Source organism: Vipera berus (genome assembly GCF_964194415.1).
Source record: "Vipera berus genome assembly, chromosome: 1".
Taxonomy (NCBI): Eukaryota; Metazoa; Chordata; class Lepidosauria; order Squamata; family Viperidae; genus Vipera; species Vipera berus.
Window position 1 is genome coordinate 37,111,668 of NC_138202.1, and position 24,708 is coordinate 37,136,375.

At 37.8% G+C, this 24,708-nt stretch overlaps 1 protein-coding gene across 3 annotated transcripts in view; it reads right to left on the minus strand.

Moving 5' to 3' along the window:
- The window catches only part of WDR25 (WD repeat domain 25), a 118,556-nt gene that overhangs the window by 56,500 nt on the left and 37,348 nt on the right, over positions 1–24,708 (minus strand). For all 3 annotated transcript variants that reach the window (XR_014027256.1, XR_014027257.1, XM_081333991.1), the window contains exons 3-4: positions 20,504–20,651; positions 4,899–5,029 (exon numbers count right to left, since the gene is read on the minus strand). Coding sequence is in view for 1 of the 3 variants with exons in the window: in XM_081333991.1 (XP_081190117.1) it covers positions 4,899–5,029; positions 20,504–20,651 (279 nt within the window). In the remaining 2 variants the exon portion in view is untranslated. The remainder of the gene's footprint in view (positions 1–4,898; positions 5,030–20,503; positions 20,652–24,708) is intronic.

Sequence of the window (24,708 nt, forward strand, 5' to 3'; positions counted from 1 at the left end):
TCTGCCAAAACGAAGAAGTGAGCTGTGGACCCCAGCCTGACATCAGGTGTTCTGGTAACCCATGTAGAATATGTTATTTAAAAAGATACTCGCCACATTTTTGTCTGTGGGTAAGCCTGTACAAGGAATGAAAATGCTCCCTTTGACAAGAGGCAGCTCTGTGATGAAGTTGAGAGATACAGTTTGCCAGAGTCCTTCTGGTGTTGGCAATGGTAGGCTTTTTCCAACTAGCTGCCCCTGAATGCCTTGGATAGGTAGCAAACAAGGCATGAAGGAACATATTTCCCAACTTCATCTTGAGATGTGGCCACCAGAAATCCCTGCCCACCAAGGGCAGAATTTTGAATGACCAATGGGATATCATGGCACAATTTCAGTACTATACAGTTGCAAGAAAAAGTATGTGAACCCTTTGGGATTACGTGGAGTTTTGCATGAATTGGCCATAAAATGCACTCTAAACGTCATGTAAGTCACAACAATAGAAAAACACAGTCCTCTTAAAATAATACTACACAAACATTAGCTGTTGTCATGTTTTAATTGAACATAACATGTAAACATTCACAGTGCAGGGTGGAAAAAGTATGTGAACCCCTAGCCCACAGGTCTGCAACCCGTGGCTCCGGAGCCGTACGCGGCTCTTTCAGCCGTCTCCTGTGGCTCCCAGTCCTCTGCCATGTGCAGTCCCCCCCCCCCAAAAAGGGGGACTAAAAAAGTTCAACCAATCAGTTCAAATATGCAAGGTAGGTGCATATCTCGCCTTGGCTCCACTCTTCAGTCAAACCCTGTTCTGCGCATGTGTGCATGTACGTGCATGCGCACATATTTTTTCTGGCTCCCAGTTTTCCCTTTTGTGAGGGAACCGGTTCCGAGTGGCTCTTTCACTGTTTCAGGTTGCTGACCCCTGCCCTAGCCTAATGACTTCTCTAAGAGCTAATTGGAGCCAGGAGTGAGCCAACCTTGACTCCAATCAGTGTGATGATATTGGATGTGTTGCTGACAGCTGTTCTGCCCTTTAAAAACACACACCTGTTTTGGGTTTACTGGTCTCAAGAAGCACTGTCTGATGTGAACCATGCCTCGCAGAAAAGAGCTCTCAGAAGACCTATGATCAAGAATTGTTGACTTGCATGAAGCTGGAAAGGGTTACAAAAGTATCTCCAAAAGCCTTGATGTTCGTGTGTCCACGGTAAGACAGACTGTCTACAAATGGAGAAATTTTAGCACTGTTGCTACTCTCCCTAGGCGTGGTCGTCCTGTAAAAATGACTGCAAGAGCACAGCGCATAATGCTTAATGAGGTAAAGAAGAATCCTAGAGTGTCAGCTAAAGACCTACAGAAATCTCTGGCACATGCTAACATTTTTGTTGACACATCTACAATAAGGAAAACATTAAACAAGAATGGAGTACATGGGAGGACACCACGGAGGAAGCCATTGCTGTCCAAAAAAAATATTGCAGCACGTTTGAAGTTTACAAAAGAGCACTTGGATGTTCCACAGCACTACTGGCAAAATATACTGTGGACAGATGAAACCAAAGTTGAGTTGTTTGGGAAAAACACATAACACTATGTGTGGAGAAAAAAAGGCACAGCACGCCAACATCAAAACCTCATCCCCACTTTAAAACATGGCGGAGGGAGCATCATGGTTTGGGGCTGCTTTGCTGCCTCAGGGCCTGGACGGGTTGTTGTCATTGATGGGAAAATGAATTCCAGAGTTTATCAGGACATTTTGCAGGAAAACGTACGACCATCTGTCTGCCAACTGAAGCTGCGCAGAGGATGGGTGATGCAACAGGACTATGACCCAAAGCATACAAGTAATTCAACAAAACAATGGCTTCAACAGAACAGAATACGCCTTCTGCAGTGGCCCAGTCAGAGTCCTGACCTCAACCTGATTGAAATGCTGTGGCATGACCTTAAGAGAGCGATTCATACCAGACATCCCAAGAATATTGCTACACTGAAACAGTTTTGTGAAGAGGAGTGGTCCAAAATTACTCCAGATCATTGTGCAGGTCTGATCTGCAACTACAGGAAACGTTTGGTTGAGGTTATTGCTGCCAAAGGAGGGTCAACCAGTTATTAAGTCCAAAGGTTCACATACTTTTTCCACCCTGCACTGTGAATGTTTCCATCTTATGTTCAATTAAAACATGACAACAGCTAATGTTTGTGTAGTATTATTTTAAGCAGACTGTGTTTTTCTATTGTTGTGACTTACATGACGTTTAGAGTGCATTTTATGGCCAATTCATGCAAAACTCCACGTAATCCCAAAGGGTTCACATACTTTTTCTTGCAACTGTACCCCATAAGGTCCAACAGGAATGTAATACCAGACTTAAAAGTGTAAAAGATTCTGATCCAATATTCAATATTCAATATTGAGGAGGATTATTAGGAGTGCCCTCAATTTCCCTCTGATGGGCCCAGGTGTAGTACTCTAGGTGCTGCTGTTTTTGTAATTTGTGAAGCAGATTTGCTATTGGAACAGTGATAGCAGCATTTTTTTTCTGGAGGCTGAGTCAGTATCAGAGCACTCAGATTATGGTTTCCTGGAAAGGTCATGGGCTCCTTTATCATGGCTGATGTGGATGTAAGTAATTTTAAAATTAAAGCAGGAGGAAAAACAATGACCACTGAATTTGTCTTATGGTTCAGCTTCCTGATTGTCTGAAGATGCTCAAGACTGTGATTGTTAAGATTAGCCTTCTACTAGATATTGGACCCCTTCTAGCAGATCTTGCCCAGTTTCAAGGCAGCTTTAATTGCTAGCAATCCTTATACCAGATGATGTACTTTTTCTTAGCTATATTCAGTTTCTGGGAGTCATACCCACAGGGGGAACAGACTGGAGGAGTGTTGATCTGCCTGGAGGGATACTGCTCCCAGGGCTACATCAGAGGCATCAGTCTCTACAAATATTCTCAAGGCCTTGCTGGATCTGGGTGACGAAGGATGAGCTGAGAAGCAAATGTAGACTTTAAAACTTTGAATGCTTTCTCTCATTCCATTGAAAAGATACCTTCTTCTGGAAGAGATTGGTCAATGTGCTATGACTTTGGCAAATCAAATAAAAGACCAATAATAATTTGCAAAGCCCAGCAAGCATTATATGTCCTTGACTTTGGTAGAGGCTGCTGACAAGACAGTTTTATCCTGATCTTGGTTATGCTATATTATGCTATATTATGCAACTTACAGCAAAAGGTCTAACCTGGATACTATCTTGTATACCAATATACCATTGCCTACATTCCATAGATGGGAAATTATATGCAGTGTACTGGGATGTTCGTAAAGCAAACCATTGCAAAACGGTTTAGAACTCACTGTACTAATGAATGATGCATATGCTTAATAAATCCAGAATGAACTCAATTCCCAGCATTTCTCTTGCCATGATTTTTCTCCTCAATCAAAATACGTGACTGCATAAGGGAAGAATTGTTTAGTGAGAAAGAGACTGACTGTGTTCCAACAATAACCCATAGTTAACTGAACAATAGTTTACTGAAATAACCTGAACCATAAATGAAGTCCACTGGTTTACATGGCACACTTGGCCCAAAGTAACTAATACCATTTTAGCTAGCATCTTGTACTAAGATTGCCAGTTTCTATACTTCCCATACCGATACCTATTTTGCTATTAAAAAATATCCTCATCTCCTACCCATCCACCACAACACATTACTGGTCGCAGAGAAGATGTTTCAACATGCATATCCTGCCAAGTAACCTGAATTGTATAACATTAGAATCAATCTGACTACAAATAATGACATCAGAAATATTGAAACATATTGTAAGTATTTTGATTAAGAGGTCAAATCAAAAATACTATAAGAATATAAATTTGAAACAAGAGAGATTTAAATGTAAATAGGATGTAAAATTATTATTAACATAGAAAAACTCAGAAGTCATACACAAAAGGGTTTTGAAACTTCCAAGTTGAATATTGATAGAAAATCCAGTGGGACCAGCAGTGTGGACTTTAGTAAAGCCGACAAATGACAGAATATTCAAAATATGTCTTAGAGCAGACATGTTCTTTCTTGTGGTTATCTCTTCATGGATATTAAAGCACTAAAATATTAGTTCTTAAAATAACTTACATCATATTCAATTGCCTTAGACTATCCTCTGGAGAACCTGATCACTGCCCTTTACCATACTATGAGAGACAATTATTATTGTGTAATTAGTCAGTTTCCTTTTATATGCAATCTCTTACTTTTAGCATATGAAATAATAGTTAATTATCATATTCTCCTTCTGTGTAGTACTTCCTGTCAATTGAACATTATATGTAAGTCCCACTGTGTTTAATCAAATTTTCCTCAGATAAACAGAGTGGTCTTTTGATATCAAACTTCATGATGATAGATCCACACCACAAATAAACATTAAAGGTTCTTGCAAATAAACAACAATAAAAAAAGAACAGGAAAAAAAACCTCTGGCAGACAGTTTCAAAAACTTACAAATTGCTGCTTATTTCAGCAAATGATGCCTTACTAGTAAATCAGTTTCAACGGGTGAAAATTACCTTTTAATAGTTATCACAACTCTCAGAACATGCACAGCAGTAAGTGACAAGGAAATTAAATACAAAATAGACTTATCAAACATGCCCCTACTTTTTCTTCTTTATCTGGTTTTTGTTTTAGAGAGAATGTATCAAGAGTTTTAGCAATTTACTTTTACATCGTAGTGCAAAAATAATAGAAAAGAACTCATGTTCCCATGCTATTTCAACAGAAAATGCCAATTATCCTCTCCAAAATAATATCATTAGCTACCCACATAGATTTATTATTTCCAGGACGTTTATCAAAAGCAAGTTCAAATAATTTTGGTTTCAATTTTATTTTTACCTTAGAAGACCTTATATCCCAGGCTTTAACTTCTGGACTGAATCCTCCACAAAGAAAAACATTTGGATCAAGAGGATGAAATGTCAGGGTGCTGATTCGAAATTCATTTCTGCTGCTAAAAAGCTGTGCTCCTAAAATAACGACAGAAGGAACATTAAGATTGACTTTTTTGGAAGAGTTTATACTAGTGTACATAGTATTCCCATACTGTAAGCCAAATGGAAAATTATAATGATAAAATAAATATGAGAGCATTTGTTAAAGGCTTTGTTACATGCCTTTTGAATAATACAGAAGGATTCTACATGAATGAATTTCAGAGGAGGTACTCTATTTGAATGTTGTCACCTCCGTTCTTATTTCTGTAAACACTACCAATTATAAAATATTTCAGGGAAGTTTCTGTCTTCTGAGGATCTTATAATATAAAATTTGACACAAAGAAATAAGAAAAAACATTGTTTTTACTCCCCAGTTCCTCCAAAACATTTCAAAGCTGATCTGCAATCATCCTGTCTGACCTTAAAAATACAGGATATGCAGGGAACACCATGAACTAAACAGTGTTCCCATTCAAATGACTGGTAAAAAATTGGTAAAAAAACAGAAATTATTCAATCACTGCCTGGCCTCTAAACTACCACCAATCCTGAAGTAATAAAAATCATCTCACTTCATGTACAAGGAATGTTAAATTGTTAATGCTCCCATGCACGTTTTGAGTTCATGTCATGTACATATCTATGATCATTTGTCAAAAAATTTAAAAAATCTGAGTGGTTATTATGAGGAAAATCTTTTCAGATGCATAGCTTCCTTTTTTCTTAAATTTAAAATCCTCTAGCAAGCTGCAAAAGTGAAAAGATAACTTGTTCGCATTTTTTGTAGCCGATAATACCAACAGATATAGTAGAATGCTGCTATGGTAACAAACAGGGGACAGGGGGAGAGAGATGCGAAACCATTTCTATAGATTCCAAAATCAGGAAGCTGAAGTTCAGGGTCAGGAGGCAGAGTGAAAAAAGATTCTCACCCATGGAAAAGTCAACGATCCTCTACAGTTCTGCAGAACTGCAATGTTGCATAAGAAAATAGCAGTTTTGCTCTGGTTTCCAAAAAAATCAGCATGGAACAAGAAAAAGAAGTCTTAGATAATAATCCTATTGTGGTAGAAACAGGGCTTTTTTTCTCATAGAACGCTCAGAACGGAGTTCCGGCACCTTTTTTCGATGGAACCTTGTAGGTTAGGCAAGGCAGGTTGTATGACATGTGTGAGTTCCGGCACCTTTTTCTTTTACAAAAAAAGCACTGGGTAGGAACAATGGGATTTGGAACACATTCTGATGTCATACAAAGAGCCTAAAAGAAGTCCTTGGTAAGCTAGAAAAAGATGGAATAGACAACATCACCACCAGATGGATCTGTAGCTGGCTGGCAAACCGGACTCAACTGTAGTCCTCAATGGCACTACATCCACATGGAGAGAAGTAAGCAGTGGGGTACCACAAGGCTCTGTCTTAGGCCCAGTACTCTTCAATATCTTCATCAATGACTTAGATGAGGGAATTGGAGGGAAACTCATCAAATTTGCAGATGACACCAAACTGGCAGGAGTAGCCAACACCCCAGAACACAAACTCAAAATCCAAAAAGATCTTGACAAACTTGAACAATGGATCCTATCCAACAAAATGAGTTTTAATGTGGAGAAAAAGCAAAGTTTTACAGGCAGGAAAAATCAAAGGTACAAGTGCAGATTGGGAGAGACTTGGCTTAAAAACAGTAACTGTGAGAGGGACCTTGGAGTCCTAGTGGACAATCACTAGCAGTGCACCAGCAGTGTTCAGCAGCAGCCAAAAAAGCTAATACAATCCTGGGTTGTATAAACAGAAGCATAGAATCAAGATCACACGAAGAATTAGTACCGTGTTATAAGACCCTAGTAAGACCACACCTGGAATACTGCAGCCAATTTTGGTCACCATATCGCAAAAAAGATGTTGAGAGTTTGGAAAAATTCAGAGAAGAGCAACTAAGATGATCAAAGGCCTGGAGACTAAAGCATACAAAGAATGGCTGCAGGACTTGGGTTTGGCTAGTCTAAAGAAAAGAAGAAATAGGTGTGACATGATAGCAGTATTCCAATATCTGAGGGGCTGCCATCAAGAAGAGGGGGTCACGTTATTCACCAAAGCCACAGAGGGCAGGACAAGAAACAATGGTTGGAAAATGACGAAAGAGAGAAGCAACCTGAAACTATGGAGAAACTTCCTGACCGTGAGGACAATTAACCAGTGGAACAGCTTGCCTCCAGAAATCGTGGGCGCTCCATCACTGGAAATTTTTAAGAAGCTAGATAGTCACTTGTATGAGATGGTATAGGTCTTCCTGCTTGAGCAAGGGGCTGGACTAGAAGACCTCCAAGGTCCCTTCCAGTTCTATTCTATTCCTATTCAAGTGTTTTTACATGCTATGTTGCACCAAAGCATAAGAACTAAGCACTTAAGACCTTCTAAAGAATGTGGATTTGAGGACTGCTTTGAAGAGCATAAGAATATTTATCAATTATCATTCATTTATCAGTTAAATGTTTGTAGCTGTCCATCTCACCAAAGGCAACACTGAGCAGCAAACAAAAACCAATAAAAACAAAAAACAAAAATGAAAAGTATATAATATGAAAATCTTATTAATAAATATTATAAAAATGGACCCATCTGAGCAGTTCTCTGGTTCCCTGCCAGCTCCAGGCCTGACAACATATTCAAGATCTGAGGGCTTTTAGGAATAACAAAAGGAATGGGGCTAGTCTAATTTCAGAAAGAAGAATGTTCCATAAGGCAGGCACTGCAACAAAGAAGGCATGTCTCCTTGGTCCCATTAAATGAAGGGTCACCTGATAGTGCAAATGGGTATGGAGCCTTCTTGGAACTGCTGAAAGAATTGTGTTATGGAGCTGTGCTTTTGGCAGGATGTTTTCTACCCTGTGTCCCTTCACTGTTGAACACAAGCACAGGCTGTGAGGATGAGTCTGTGTTGTCTGCATCTCAAACTGAAGTGCAAATGGTCCTATTGTCTGCATTTCTTTTCTGGAAATCCCTTCATACTCCTGCACCATTCAAAGGGTGTTCTTCCCAAAGTGCGTAGCTAAATGTCTATGGAGATTCTCATCCAGATCATGGTTGTTCCAAAAGTTGCCAGAGGTGGAGAAATGTGGCACCAAAAAATAATCTTAAAGTTTTTGTAACTAGGATATTGAAGAGATGCAGAATAATTCTAAAACACAGAGAAAATAAGGATTGGGAGGGAGTTATTAAAATATGGAACTGCTCTGAAGAATCTTTTGAATTTCCATTCCTTTTTCAACCAGAAACCTGCTCAAGTAGAACAACAGGAGTGTACTATGGAAAATCGATTTAGTCAGTCTTCCATGGTGTTACTGCAGTTCAAGGGAATATTGCACATTTGAGACAATTAACTAAGGTAAATTATGCAAATAACCATCATGTACATTACTGAACAACATTTCAGCAATGTCTCCCGTAAGAGTCAGACACTATCTCATTAAATGAGACCACTGGACTTCTCTTCTCTGATTGTAAGGTCTTTAGGAAAACAATAAAACATGCAATATATTTGTCAGCAAACCTCCATAGATTAAAATCTATTTTGTTGCTGATTTAGGAGATAGTGTGGGAGGGACACTGAATGTTTCTTTTAAATCAAATAAGGATTTGCATATACTCTCAAGTTAGGCATTGGCTGTTCCCATGGATACATTCTTTTCTAAATTTAATTGTATGTGATAATCTTTACAGAATCCTGTGGCTTAATACCAATCGCCTTTGTAAACAACCCTTCTAGAGCTGTAAATTAATGCCCCAGGAAATTCAGCTATGTGGATTTGAATGTTATCTTCTCTTCATTTCCATTCTATTTATCAAACTAATGGTGTTAATATACAGTTTAAGGTGAGAAAGCAACTACATTTACAATATGTTTTCCTACTTTGATGAATAATATGTATTTTTAATGTATTGTTTATTAAAAACACCTTGTTTTCCTATAAGGAGACTTCCTTACAGGGTTAAGATGGAAGTCATTTTCTAATATGCAATAATTTGATGTAATGCTTCCTCCTGTTCTCTCCCATAACATGATGAAACGATTCCCTGATGATTAAAGATGAACTGACAAGATCACACATTTTTATTCTCAATAATTAAATCTGGTATAAGCACTGAATACTTGCTCATTATCAAAATAGATTTTAGACTCCAGTTATGAGTATATTTTGAAAAAAACAGAAAATCTTTACCTGTCCTTTCTATGCAACATTAACCAGTTATATATTTTTAAAACAGAGTTGCAGTGTTTCTGATCCTCCTCACCAACATGTGCAAAGGTTTGTTTTATTGTGCTCCAAGTTTTATTGTGCTCCAAGAATTTAATATAACTGTCCTCGCTTGGGAAAGCCATATTCTGGAGAAAAAAGCAGCTGTTTTTCACTGGATTGAGTACTGTAATGCCCAACCAGGGATGCATGTAAGCCATTTCTTCCTAGGTGTGTGTTGTGATTCAGGGTCAGCCTGTGGGTTTGGCAGTTGGGTCGGATGACTCGGATGACTCAGATGAGGGGGAGGAGGGGGGTGTTGAAGAAGAAATTGCTGATGATGGCTTGGAGGCTCCGCAGAGCCCCCAGCCAGGCCCCTCTTACTTGGTGGAGACCCAGCTTTGTGAGCCCGACAGTGTGGATGAAGATGACCCACAGCTGGCCCTGTTCAAGGACGCCCGACGCAGGAGGCAGTCAAGTAGGAGCAAGCAGAGAAAGGCTGTGGGACTTCTCAGAAGGAGGCAAAGAGAGGCCACGCCCTGAACTCTTATAAAGGGAGTGTTTGGGGGAGGGCTGGTTTGCTGAAAGCAACCGCTCCGATAGAGGAACAAAGCTCCGGTATCTTGTTTCATGTTTTGTTGTTTGTTTGTGTAATAAATTTGGCAGACGTATTCCAGCCTCTGCCGTTTGTACAGGGGTTGCCTTTCTGCAAGGCCGGTAGCAGGCTGGTACAGAACAGTGTGTTACGTTTTTGCCAAGATCCCTGTTGTTTTATCAACAGAAACCAGCTACTCAGCAATATTCAACCTCAGTCTATTTAAAATATTTTTCATTCATTTCATTCAATCAAGTAGAGCCTTGGTTCTCAGGAAAATCAATAGTTGTTCTCAGTGCTTTTTTTGTCATAGAACTCACCGGAATGGAGTTCCGGCACCTTTTTTTGACAGATTTTCCAAGTTTTAAAAGTAAATTTAAATTTAAATTTAAAAGTAAACCTCCTTAAGTAACACCAGCTGCCTGCAATTAGTGCAGGTTCGCGTCCCACCAGGCTCAAGGTTGACTCAGCCTTCCATCCTTCCGAGGTAGGTAAAATGAGGACCCAGATTGTTGGGGGCAATAAGCTGACTTTGTAAAAATGCCGCTTGGGGTGTGTGTGTGTGAAAGCCCTAATAAGCAGGCATATACATAGAATGAAGGCTACTGCTAAGCTTGTAAGCCGCCCTGAGTCTTTGGAGAAGGGCGGGATATAAATGGAATTAAAATAAAAAAATAAAAATAAATAAAATTTTGAAAATTTGATGTTTGGTCCACCTGGACTTGAATTGCCCTGACAAGTGTAGCAGGTCGGCAGCAAAATCATTAAAATGGTGCATGCGGGCTGCTTGTGTGTTGAATCCGATATATGCATACAGTAGGCAAGTCTGACCATGACTGCTAAATATTAACAATTTTTCCTATCTTTCTGAAAACTAATGTAATTCTTAAAATTTGCATATTGCCATTTTTAAAAAATGGTCCTAAACTCCCTCCATATTTCCTGTCCACTCTCATATTGTGTCTCCATCTTTGCCACCCTTAGCTTACTCTACCATATCTGAAAAACATTAGTTTCCTCTTCTCAGTTACCTATATTCTCCTAATTACCCAAAAAAGTCTGTCAGAGACTTCAACCTGAAAATATGGAATATTTCACAGTCAATATCACTAAGTTTTCAATGACTGAGGATGCTCAGGGACAACGCTAATTAATGGAAGACAGGATCAGGAAACTAATCCTCAGTAATTAAATGCCACATGTTTAAATACAACCCAGGAAGAGATTAGGATAAACTAATGATCTTCCTGTGACACCTAGAGAAGGAGAAAATAGTGTCTCCCAAGAACTTTTCATTTTAGGCAATTCTGTGATAGAGCAACAGTGAATGTTTGAAAACTTACTTTGTTAAGGACAGAAAATATTTTGCAGGGATATAATAAAAGTTCAAAAGCTGTTATGGCCCGAAGCAATCTCAAAACAGAACCACAGATAATGCTTCAAAGGAAGGGTTGCTACTCCTATTGTCTATTGCCTCTAAAGCCATTGTGTAACAGTACCCAAAGGGAGAATGCAAAGGGAAGATGCCAATTCTTTTCATTCTAATTTTTGTTTCCATGTTCAAAGAAGATACAGGAAGATAAAATGGCAAAAAGCATAAAGAGTATTGCCAGAAAGCTTTGTTGGCAGCCATGGAAAAAACACCCTTCAATATCCACCTCAGTAAGTTTTGCTATTATGGCCATTTTACCCAGGAACTCTCAAGTTGTCTAAAACATAGAAATTATACCTCTTTTCCTGAAATTTACTCCAGAATCAGATTGCCTTTACAATTTCTTAAAATGAACATTGTTTTAATTTCATTTAAATAAACCTCTACTTTACAGTATTGGTTTATGACAAAGAACTAATCCTTGACTTACAACCATTCATTTAGTGACCATTCAAAGTTACAATGGCACTGAAAAAGTGGCTTATGACCTGTTTTCACACTTACGACTGTTGTAGCATCCCCATGGTCACATGATTAAAATTTGGGCACTTGGCAACCGGCTTGCATTTATAATGTTTGCAGTGTCCTGGGGTCATGTGATCACCATTTGTAACCTTCCCAGCTGGCTTCTGACACAAAGTCAATGGGGAAGCCAGATTTGCTTAACAACTGCATAATTCCCTTAACAGTGAATTTGCAGTGATTTGCTTAACAACCGTGACAAAAAAGGTCATAAAATGGGATGCAACTCATTTGACTACTATAAGTCCGAAGACTGAAGACAATCTGTATTGTTGTCTTATCTATTTTTTTCACTGCTTGCTTTTAATTGTTCCCTTTTGTATAATATCCTCAAGAAAAAGAATGATAAAACTTAAAGAACTGACATATGTCTTAAATTCTTGAATAAGGTAACAGTATAATTTGCAAGCAAACATTTGCCTATTCTATTATAAGCAATATGAAATTAAAGTTGTATTTTTTTTAAAAAATGGCAAATGTCCTGGGATACTTTAGCTATTCCCTTCTCTCTTGTCAATAATGGCAATCTTTTGTCCCTCATGTTTGCTGCAATTGCCTTTGAGTTCTCTTTTAACTCAAATCATTCTATCTTCATCTTAGTTTCTTTTCCACTTTCCTCAGAATATAAGGTGACATTGCAGAATTGTCAAAATGATGTTATGGAAAAAATACAAATAGGATGGGATCACCTTAAGCTATAAAGCAATAAATATATAAAACCAGACACAAAGGTGTATTTATTTATAATCAGTCACTAGGAGCACAGAGATGGTATCTCATATCCAGTTCAGGGAAGGCAAGCAATGATATGTTTTTTCACATCAGCCTCCTTGTGATACATGCAATATGATGCCTACAGAGTAATCAAGTTAATTATAAATATTGGCAATCTATTATTCAGTCCTTCTTGGTCAAGCAGATTAGCACTCGAAAACATTATGTTGATATCTGAGGCTCTGCCATGCCCTGAGTGCATAGAATATAATGACACAGATATTGAAATCCTCAATCTATTTCTGGTCTTCAATATGTTTGGCATTTGTAAACCATGTTATAAGTAGTTTCATAAACATGGCTGGCATGTTGGGTTTTCCTAGTCATATATCATCCATTTACCAGAAGATGAAACTGATGAAGTTACTCCTATCAACAGAACTTATTTTTGTCTTTTTTTCTGATTACACTTTCAGATAAAGTACCCACCATTTTAATTCATAAACATTCTCTCATTCTGGCTGCAGAATTCTGGGAATGGAAGTCCACACATTTTAAACATACCATGATTAAGAAATACTAAGATGTTTGTAGGGCAGAGGGGGAGATCCTTCTCTGTGGGCGCTCCGGAGCTGTGGAATCAGTTGCCGGTAGAGCTCCGGATGGCGCCCGATCTTCGCTCCTTTCGTCGCGATCTCAAGACGTTTTTGTTTGTACAAGCCGGCCTAGCCTGATGGGGATTGGTGGGGTTTTTATTTTTTTGTATTCTTAATTTTATTTTTGGGGTTTTATTATTGTATTAATTGTTTTAACTTGGGCAATTATTTAATCTCTTTTTAATGTTTGTACTTTGTATTTGACTTTTGCCCTGTGAACCGCCCTGAGTCCTCAGGGAGAAGGGCGGTATATAAATATTATTAAATTAAATTAAATTAAATTAAAATCTATAGCAATATAAAATAAAATAAATTGCCACATTATTATACTATTGACTAGTGACCTGCTTTGTGGATTGTTAGCTGCCTCACTTGTTTGTTGTTCACTCTCCTGGCAATTACATATGTTTTCAGTACAAAGTCAATAGATTTTGCATTATTAAAACATCTAGCTTCTCAAGTGAAGTTCTAACTGCCAATTTAGATTATTTTTCTTTCAGATGAGGAAACATTGAGCAACTATTACATCTCTTCTTTACATACTGACAATCTGAAAGTATGGTTTAATTATTTACTTGTGGCTCCTAAATTATTTTGATCATAGCTAAATGTTACAATTGAATTCAAGAAATCAGGCTTATCTGGGGATGAGGTTGCATTCCATTCAAGTCAGAGGTAAGGAGGCTAACTTGTTCTTAAGTTTTCCAAACTAGCTTTTCTTCTACAAACCATCTATTTCCTCCATGACAGTTATTCTCGAAGAAAAGCTATTACTTAGTTATACTTTTCAAAATGCTCTTTCAGTGGTAGCCATACACTTAAATGTACATATGAATTCCATGTTTGTTCTACTTCTTTGGTACTTCAGGACCCTACTTAGTATCCATTCAGAAGCCAGTGAATTACAATTGAGGAAGGGAGAGCGTGTTCTAATTTTAGATAACATAAGATAATTTTAGTCATTGCAACATTTGCATCTCTCAATCTCAGGTGATACCTGATTGATGATGGAAGGAAAGGTGCAGAATCAAGCAGACCAGTTTTAAATAACCTAATTTTCCCATGAAAACTAGACCAATGTATTTATGGAGACAAGAATTTAAACTATATTTAATTCATGAACACTAAAGTAACTGTAGTATTGGGCAACTTTCCATCCATCAAATAAAGTGCTTTAAATCATATCAGAGAGGCATTTCAGTTTACTAATGGGCCACACTGTACTCATGGCATACAAATAACACGATTATCTTCACCCCACCCAGCAATCTGCAGGTGCAGCTGTATTGTTTTATTTGTGACAACGTGCTGGCAGTTTAATTAAAATGTTCACTGTTATGTAAATGCTACAACACATAAATTTCAAATGTAAACACAAAATCAGGATCATAGATGTGGCTGAGTTTTAATATCCAATATCAGTTACAACACACTCCAAAAATGACACAATAAGAAGTTTAATATTATATACCAGGACAAAAGTATCTAAGCTTTATGAAAAATAATAATAATCAAGCACTGGCCAGTTATCTCAGAAAAAACTGCTTTCCATAATAATCTGTCTAGCACTGAATTGGGTTTGTTTGCCATTATTATTTTCTATCGTCATAATGCAACATACAGAACAAAAAGTATTGGCTTGAGCAGATATTCTCTTTTGGTGCCCTCCAGAGGTAGAGGATTGCTATTGTCCTTATAAGCAGGGCTGCACAGGCAGTTAAAAAGGATCCTGTAAAAAGTACACAGAGGGTATATGAATCACTTCTTTCTAATCTTAAGCAACTTGAATTTTTTGCAGGACTTGTACAGCTACTTCAAATGTTCTTCTTTGCTACCTCTATACAGCAGGGGTCTTCAAACGTGGCCCTTTTATGACTTGTGGACTTCAACTCCCAGAATTCCTCAGTTGTCCATAGGGTCGCGATGGGTCGGACACGACTTCGCAGCGAACAACAACAATATGGAGGGATTTGCTTAGCAAATGTGATAAGGATGATGAGATATATACTGAAACTTAGCTGGATGGCTTAGCTAGGATAAACCGCTCTAGAATACTGACCTAGGATTGGGAAACCTCAATTTACGCCTTGATTCCATTTAAGACATTTAGGGAGTGATGTGAGGCAGTTTTTCTTTCAGAGAGAACCATCTACATCAACTGTTTTCGGGAAGAGGGATAAAAATAAATCAACAAATTTGGCTGTAGGACTTAGTGGGGTGATCATCCATTTCTTTGAGCTAATGCAAGTGTGGCTAAGAATCTAATCTAAAAAAAGTGATGAAGAGCAAAATAGAAGACTATGTGTATTTTGCAGGACTACTAGGATAAACAACAGAAGCAGGGAAAGCGAGTATGGTGTAGTGTTAAGCTGCAGGTTTAGGAGCAAAAAGACTCAGGCCCTAGTTAAATCTCAACCACCAAAACTCACTGGATGACTCGAGGTCAGCCAAGCTCTCACAGGCCAAGCTCTCTCCCAAGGCAGCGGTTGTCAGGAAAACTAGAAAAGGAGTGGCTGCCTTGAGCTTCTGAATAAAAGGAGCAAGAGGAGCAAAAAAGGTCAAACAAGCACATACAGTCATATGTCATAAGAGTTATAAAACAGGTCAATCATCTGACCGACCTGATTCTATGATCTTTTTTCTGGTAGCAATTACGCTTGTTAAGCAAGCACCACAATCATTACAGAATGGTTCTTCGTTATGGGTGCAGTTTTGTCAAAAAGCAGAAGTAAGCATAAAACACTGTGACCTGACTGGGATGCCGCAAATGACTGTAAATGTGGCCAAGTTGCTCGGCGCCTGAAGTTCAGTCATAGGACCATGGAGGGATTGGTCATAACTTCGAATGGTTGCTAAGCGACCAGTCATAAATCAAGGGCTACTTATTACTAAGCAAAACAAATCAACCCAGACAACATGTTCATTAAGCACTAATGAACTGCAATAATAGAAAATTAATAAAATATTATAAAAATAAATAAATAAATTGAGGGCTACTTGTATTTTCTTTGATGGAGTTCCTACGCTATTCTAATATTTTTCAGTGTAACATTGATTTTTATAATCAAAAGGTGCTCTAATTAATATTTGCATTTCTAATTAAAAGCTGAAGTATTTTGCCTCAGTATAATTTACAAACTCAGCATAAGCAGCCAGAAATAAGCAAGAATGCATTCAGTAGAGCTAAACCCTAGGTAATTTTGCATGGGGTTATAGTCCTGCATCACTGACCATCTTGTGAGATTGTATCAATACTGTTGTTATTGTAATCTTTCTATATTTGTGTTATGGTGTGTGTGTTTCTCTGGGTGCCTATTTTCCTATCAATTTTGTGTGAAGCAGGACTAAAACTTAGAACTACATTAGTACTTTAGCCATGTCTCATTCATGGCGCATCAGCTTCCTCTGTTCCTGGATGAAACTGATTATCTGGACCCGTACCAATCGGGTTTCAGGCCCGGGCACAGCAGGGAGACGGCATTGGTCGCGCCGGTGAATGATCTCTGGCGGGCTCGGGACAGGGGTTGTTCCTCTGTCCTAGTCCTATTAGATCTCTCAGCGGCTTTTGATACCATCGACCATGGTATCCTACTGCAGCGTCTCAGGGGGTTGGGATAATCCCATGTAACACCTCTACTTCGCGAGCTGCATTGGCTTCCGGTTGCCCTTCGGATGAGATTCAAGGTGCTGGTGATGACCTATAAAGCCCTAAATGGCTTGAGTCCGGGTTATCTGAGGGAACACCTGCTGCCGGCATCAAGCTCCCTTCGTCCTGCGCGCTCCCACAGGGAGGGCCTTCTCAGGATACCGCCGGTTAAGGAATGCCGGTGGGTTATTCCCAGGGGAAGAGCGTTCTCTGTGGGCGCGCCGGCCTTATGGAACCAACTCCCCATGGAATTTAGGACTGCCCCCGACCTTCACTAATTTCGCCGGGACCTGAAAACTTGGCTCTTCGAGCTGTCTGGCCCAGGCTGAGGGGTTTTAATTTTTATTGGGTTTTAGTTTAAATTTCGGGGACTTGATTTAATTAATTTTTAATCTGATTTTAATTTTTGTATGTTATGTTTTTAACCTTCCCTGTAAACCGCCCTGAGTCCTACGGGAATAGGGCGGTATATAAATTTAATAAAATAAAATAAATAAATAGTACCATGAAAAGACTAATTGTTCAGATTGAAAAGCCATGGCAGGAAGCATGCCACCTCACCTCATTGAATCATGAGGCCTCTGACACTTTGACAAACTTAGAGGACTAAGTTCTTGATCAAAAGCTGCTTCAAAACTGAAGTGCTAGCCTGCCCAAACACTATCAACTGATTCTCATTTTGCAATGCTGATTAGACTAATTGAGAGTTGGACTACATGATTTCTAAGATTCCTTCCAACACTTTCTAAAGGTAAGAACAATTTGATGTGAGATCAATCACTGGAGAGCACTGGTGATTTCTTCCCTCTGGATGTGTTAATATGAAATCCTGAGGGATAATTGGATTCTTACACTAAGGAGGGATTGGATTTGATGGTGTAAATAATCTCTTCAACTCTGTATTTCTATTGGCTATTTCCCATTAATGGGCTTTCCCCTTCATTCTTAAATTGGACAATATCAACATTCAAACCTACCTCTTCTGTGTTTCACAAAAGAGGCTGCACAGTGTGGTTGCCTTTCCCAAGCTTAATAAGGGGTAGTTTCAGAACAGTTGGAAGATCCCCCCACAATCTTTTGTCTTCTGCCCAGCATCATCTACTGATTGGAATACCAGCAATCAATTGTTCTCCTGAATATATGATACAGCAGTTGGGGCTGAAATTCAAAGTAGAGAAATCTGAGTAGAGGGCTTTCAGCACTATTAGATCTTACTTTCCTTTTACCCTCCTGAAGTTAATTTCCTCTGAGAATTGTTTTTGGTCACACAAAAAGCTCTTCCTTCTCCTACTTCCATTCCACATTGGTGTATGTGTACTCCACAGCATTCAAGTAACACCCACACAAAACAATTCCTGGGTGACAGATCTCCTGATCTCCCGAGAGTGTGATAGACCAGGATAAACAGAAAAAAAGCAGCATCCAGTCTTTCTTGCAGCAAAAGCCAAACTGGATATGGAGGTGCAATACACAGGAAGAGAGGGCAAGCACTTCTGCACCAGACTTGCCAGGGAAATAGGAAATGAGCAAACTGGTATCCTACATTGTCCGCAAGGAAGGGGGGAAAATATCACAGCTTCAGCAGTGGGTTGAGAATGAGATGAAATCAACATAATGAGGACCTGTTCTCAAAAACACTTAGCAAAATGTCTTCCAAAATGCCTTGTGGTAAACAGCCTGATGAGTCAATACTACTACCTTAGACATCCACCTCTCCTTAGCCATCATCTATCTGTATCCCATCAGATGCCAATTTGCTCTTCCTGGGACTCAATTATCTCTACTGGATCACTGAGAATCACATTTATGTTTTAAGGATGGCAAGTACTCATTTCCAAACTACTGGGAAGATATTAAAAGATCTAAGAAGATTGATTATAGCCCCTTGAAAATTAAACACAAGTACATAGAGGAACAAAGATTCTCACTACTTGACCAGGAACTTCATAAATTCCCCAGAGCATAGAAAAATTGTGCTGTCAGCCTTTCCAACCAGGTATTTCCAGAGGTGTTGCACTTTCAAAATTGCCAGCCTGCATTTCTATGTAGTGCTAGGTTAGAGAAAACTGCCCTTAAAAAGCAGAGGGGGGGGAGTGATAGTTTACAAACTTGTAATTTACCCCAATTTACCTAAATAATTGCAACAAGGAAATCAGGCCAGATTTCTTCCAAGCCTATTTTCAAAAAGTTTCTCTTAACCTGTATGAAAAAGTATTTTCTAAAAAAAAAATTCACAAACTTGGACTAGAATATATCTAAATGAAATTAATCAGTAATGAAATAAGCTCTGTGCTGATGGAGAGTAATGAAGACAGGTGAATGAACTGTAATTAAGTTCTAATCTGAACAGCTGGCTTCATATTTTTCAAGTGAGAATGCACCCAGTTTGATTTCTGGTAACAAGCTGGTTTTTGCTGAAAATATTAGTGACATCTTTGTGAGAAATGTACATTAATGATAAAGAAGAAAAGGAGAATGGGGATTGTCAGAGTAAACTAATTTATGTTATGTGTATTCATGCTCACACATAAACATACACACAGGTGTAGAAATTAAATATTGAGGAATCCTCCTACATGTATCAGCACATTTTTGCAAAGGTTGGTCAAACACAAAGAAAAAAAATTAACATGCTTTTGAAAGCTAACACTTCAAGGACAACACTTTGTGGAATTTAAAAGGAGAACTTGTTACAAGAAGCACAAAATCTGATTTTTTTGCTTGCTCTCAACATCTGGGCCAGAGGTTTTTTTCTCAGGTTCTTCAAGAGTTTTACACAGAATGAAAAGTATGATAGAGATAATGTTTGTATATTAATATCTTGCTTAATCACAATATGGTTGAAGTGGTACAGCCCAATGGGGTATCTGGTGTAAGCTACATTCTACCTTACAGGCCCCAAATCCTCCAATCTTCTCCTATTTCCCGTCTTCCAATCACTGCATACTGCTTTATCATGGCTTTCTTGCCACTGATACATTGTATATCTTGATTCCTCTGCTTCTCTCATTTCATCTTTGGTTGTAAATCAAGGACTACCTGTATTTAATTTATTCTTCATTCTTTACATCTTTGTATTTCAAGTATTGTTAACATTTTTCCTCTTTGTTACCTTGGTGTTTTATTCCCTATACATGTTCAGTCTCACTTGTGTACCACTGCACTTCTTGTTCCTTTGTTTAACTAGCTTGACTCTGGAGTTCCTTTGTTTCTCCCATCACCTCTACAAGCCTCTACCATGGCATTTTTCAACCTTGACAATATTAAGATATGAGGTAGAGGAAGTCCACCCATCTTAAGGTTGCCAAGGTTGAAAAACACTGCTACATCATTATGCAGAGCAGCCAGCAGTTTTGTGGTTTTCCCAGAGGAAAGGTAGAGCGTAACTCTTCGTAACTTCTTACCTTTAAACCAGAATCAGAACTTCTTAAACATGTTGCAGCTACAATGTATAAAACAGTTTCACATAACAGAATGCTTATTCACATCAAAAAGTCCCTGCCCATGGAAATCAAAGATTTTAACAATAATTTAGCTTAGAGAAGACAACTTCTCAAAATACCTAACCAAAATTGTATTTTTTTTAATTAGCAGAATATTCTGGTTAGTAAGAAGATGGCACTCTGTTTCCAACCCCAAAATACTATAAAGATATTTATATATATATTAGCCACACTGTAGTATTGACTACTTAAGGGTATTAGTACCTGTTTCAATATCTGTTAAATGAAGCATAAAATCAAACCCTCCACTCAGTGCATTTCTTCCACAGGGAGACCACTGAATAGCTCGGACAGCACCGGTATGGTTAAAGTATGATTTCAAACAACGTCCTTCATCCACAGCATCCCAAACCTGAAAAATATATATACACATTTTCTAAAAATATAAAATAACCAATAATTTATTTTAGGATCAGAAGGAAGCAGTACTGATTTCTGCTAAACTATTTTCAATGAGTAACCAGAATATCATCAGAAAATAACATTTATTTATATAATTTTTTAAAAATACATTTCAATACATGATGCAATGAGACAGTTTGAACAAGAGAGCAGGTTTGTTGTAGTGGTTAAGGCATAAAGGTAGGAACCAGGAGACTGAGTTCTAGTTCCATCTTAAGCACAAAGCCAGCTGGGTGATCTTGTGCTAGTCACTTTCTTTCAAGCTCTAGGAAGGAGGCAATGGCAAACCACTTCTGAAAAACCTTGCCAAGAAAAATGCAGGGACTTGTCCAGGTAGTCTCCAGGAATCGGACATGACTGAACAGAAGAAGTAAAAAATGAATAGAACTTCCAAATATCTCAAATATACTAATAATGCAGAACACTACAGTGCAGAGATCTTTTTAAATTAATAAGCATTTGACCATAGAGTACTCTGCATTAAGAGAGGTACAGTCTATAAATTTTTGACCATAAAGTACTATGGATTAAGAAGTATATTAATTATTGTCTTCAGCATATTCAGTAAATCTATAAACATGTTCATTCATTTGTTCTTTTTTAATCTGCTGCAGCTGAGAGATTTTTCTAACATTTCTGTTTCTAGCATTTTTAGGTTAAAAAATAATTGCCTAAAATGAAGACATTCATGTGTTGCTTAGAGAAAGTCTACTGTAGTGTACTGATACATTTTGATTCAAAATTCTAAAGCACTGAAATACTTGAGTGCCTTGTAGTTCAGTGAGTATAGAGAATATAATACTGTACTCTTTGAAGTTGACATCTAATCTTTTTCTTATTCACAGAACAAAATGCTTGAAAGAGTAGGACATATTCCCATGAGGCCAATCTGCCCTAGAAGACATATTTCTATATTGGTTTCACAGAAAAAAATCCAATGTTTCCAAATATATCAAACAATGTATCTCATAATCTAAGAGATTTTGACTAGAGATGGTTCCACAAATTTTTAGGTGACTAGCTTGGAAAAGACTGAAATTATAAATACAAGAAAACAAGAATAATTGTTTTAATAGTCAGGGAAAATTAGATAGATTTCCACAAAATTTAACAAGACATTAGAAATTACAACCTATAATTATACTTTTGGTTTCAGGATAATCAAGATCTTTCACTAATCAAAAGCTATCAGCTCTGTACTCATCATTTTAATAAGAAATGTATCTACAAAATTTATCAGAAAAGTAATATCCTGTTAAAAGGCTAGTATGAAGGTCTCTTTATGAGACATTATATTGATTTCCTTTTTTGTATTAAGCATAATGCTAATATCCCGTGGCAATAAAAATGATGAAATAATGTTCCAGATTACTATCATTTACTTTGCTTTAAAACTTTTAGTAATTTAGTTTGCTTTAAAACTTTTAGTTACTTAGCTTTCATGCTGCACATTATAATTAAATTTTCAGTCAATTTTAATCCTCAGAATTAGAACTACCAATAAATTAATATCCTAATAGATATGATTTGATATGGATCATCATGATTTCAACATTCTTGCATTATTATTTTAAAGCAATTTCTGTAGCTGTAGGGAGAGAGTGGAGTCAAAGCACTTGGTGGCAAATTAATTTCTGAATCAGGTCTTATGTCAAAAATATATGTTTGTAGTATTTGGAACAAGCCATAAATACTACATTGGGCAAGGAAATAATGTTTGAATAGGCCTTGGTTGGTTCAAGTCTCATTGATTCAGTGTAACCACAATAGGAGCTCATCACCACACAGTAACTTCATGTTTGACATGTTAACGGACATGCCTTTATTTAACAGTCTTTTTATTAGTCTTCAAAAACAAAATGCTCTGGAGGGCAATGAATTACAATACAGTCTCTGAGAATATATTTGAGTAAGTCTTACTGTCAATATAGTTTATTTTATCTTATTTGCAGAGAAGCGGTAAAACACTCTTGGAAGTAATACTTTTAGAAAGATTGGGTGAGCCTGTCACATTTCGCTAGACTAATAAAGAGTAAATCATATCCAGGTGGCATGTGAGAGGGCATCCCCTCTTCAGAAAACAGCTGCTTGAGTGAAATGGAAAAGACAGGTTGCAAATTATTTAGAAGCTCCTCTCTGATGTTTTAAATGATCAAATATGAAAAGACAATGTCCATACCAAACTTCAAGTGGCACATTTTCTCCTTCTTTGGAAGAAGCAAACAAGCATCTCATTAAAGGAGAATTGAGGTTACTTTATATTTTGCTAAATGTGGATTTCTTTACCATTAAGAGTTGAGATATGGAATGTTTATTTGAATGGGATATGTGGTTCCTTAGTGCTCTCTGAGCTTGGTAGTTTTCTGGCAGATGTTTCATTACCAAACTAGGTAACATCATTGGTGTTAATAGGGAATGGGGTCTGCCCTTACGTTACTACTGGCTTTCCCTGTCAATATTGGTAGAAGTGGTCTTGACGACTCCTTGACTTAGCTGTTGTTTATTCTTAGCTTGTTTGACAGTCCCTTAATTGGAGTATTACTTGCTTCTTCACTGTTGGTCTAATGGGAGTGGGATATGTTGTTATTTGGGGTGGTTCTCTTTGGAACTGTTGGCATATGGAACGGAATGGATTCTATATTGGGTTTGCTTAAGTTAACATGGTGTTTAAGCTTTTTCCCCTAAAGTTACTCCAGAAGTAAAGGATATTTGTGAATTTGTTTCTTTGTTTTATAAAGGGGAAATGGTCCCTCTTTGTCATGTTAAACATCAGGACTACTTTAAGCCTTTTAAATGTAGTTCTGCTTACAGTTAAAAGTTGAGATGTAGAATATCGAGTTTCATATATGTTAATTAATGTTATTTTAGGTTCTGTTTGGACTTTTTCCTGACACCTGGATTGGAGAAGATATTACTTATTGGATTTCCCTAAAGTTAAGAGATTAATTATGGGATGAAGAGATTTATATTTGGTAAATAAAAAAAGGTGGAGAGATTATAAAATTGTTTATACTTGTTGTGATGAGGATGGGAAGTTGCTTTCTTAGAGGCTTTTTTTTCTTTTTTGCACCTTTTTCATTTGTCTTTTTTAGTTTGCATTATCTTTTCCTGTCACAACTAACACTTTTATTAAACATTATTAAAAAAATTACCAACTCCACTGAAGTTTTAGCTGTGACAAAATTTTTATATTTTAATGTCTACTAAAACCAGTCCACTCATATTTGATATGGAACCAAACCTCTAATGCACTGGTGGGATTCAGTCAGTTCGCACCAGATCGGCAGAACCGGTAGCTAATTTTTTTGTTGCCTAGGCCCAGAATGGACTTCCGGAAGCGGCATCGATACAGAGAACCAGTTGTTCACATATTTGAATCCCAACACTGCTCCAATGAAAAAAGGACAAAATTACTGTATTTTATATAAGAACGTTTAGAGTATATCTTTGATAAACATCCAGGAAAACTCCGTCCTAGTGCTTTTCTGGTATTGTCCCCTATATAGCCTATATCCCTTCATGGATTACTGCCTTTTCGTGGCGAAGGGGCTTGCATAATTCAATGAAGCTATGAGCTATGCCGTGCAGGGCCACCCAAGACGGACAGGTCACAGAAGAGAGTTCTGATAAAACGTGATCCACTGGAGAATGAAATGGCAACCCACTCCAGTATCTTTGCCATGAAAACCCCATGGACAGTACCAAAAGGCAAAAATATATGACGCTAGAAGATGAGCCCCTCAGGTCGGAAGGCGTCCAATATGCTACTGGGGAAGAGCAGAGGGCTAGTACTAGCCAGAAAAAATGAAGCGACTGGGCCAAAGCCAAAAGGAGACTGAACATTGACATCTTAGGAATCAGTGAACTAAAATGGACAGGAATGGGTGAATTTAATTCAGGTATACCATCAGGTATACTACTGCGGACAAGAATCCCTCAGACGAAATGGAGTAGCCTTCATTTCACACACACATAGGTGTGTGTGAAAGCCCTAATAAGCAGGCATA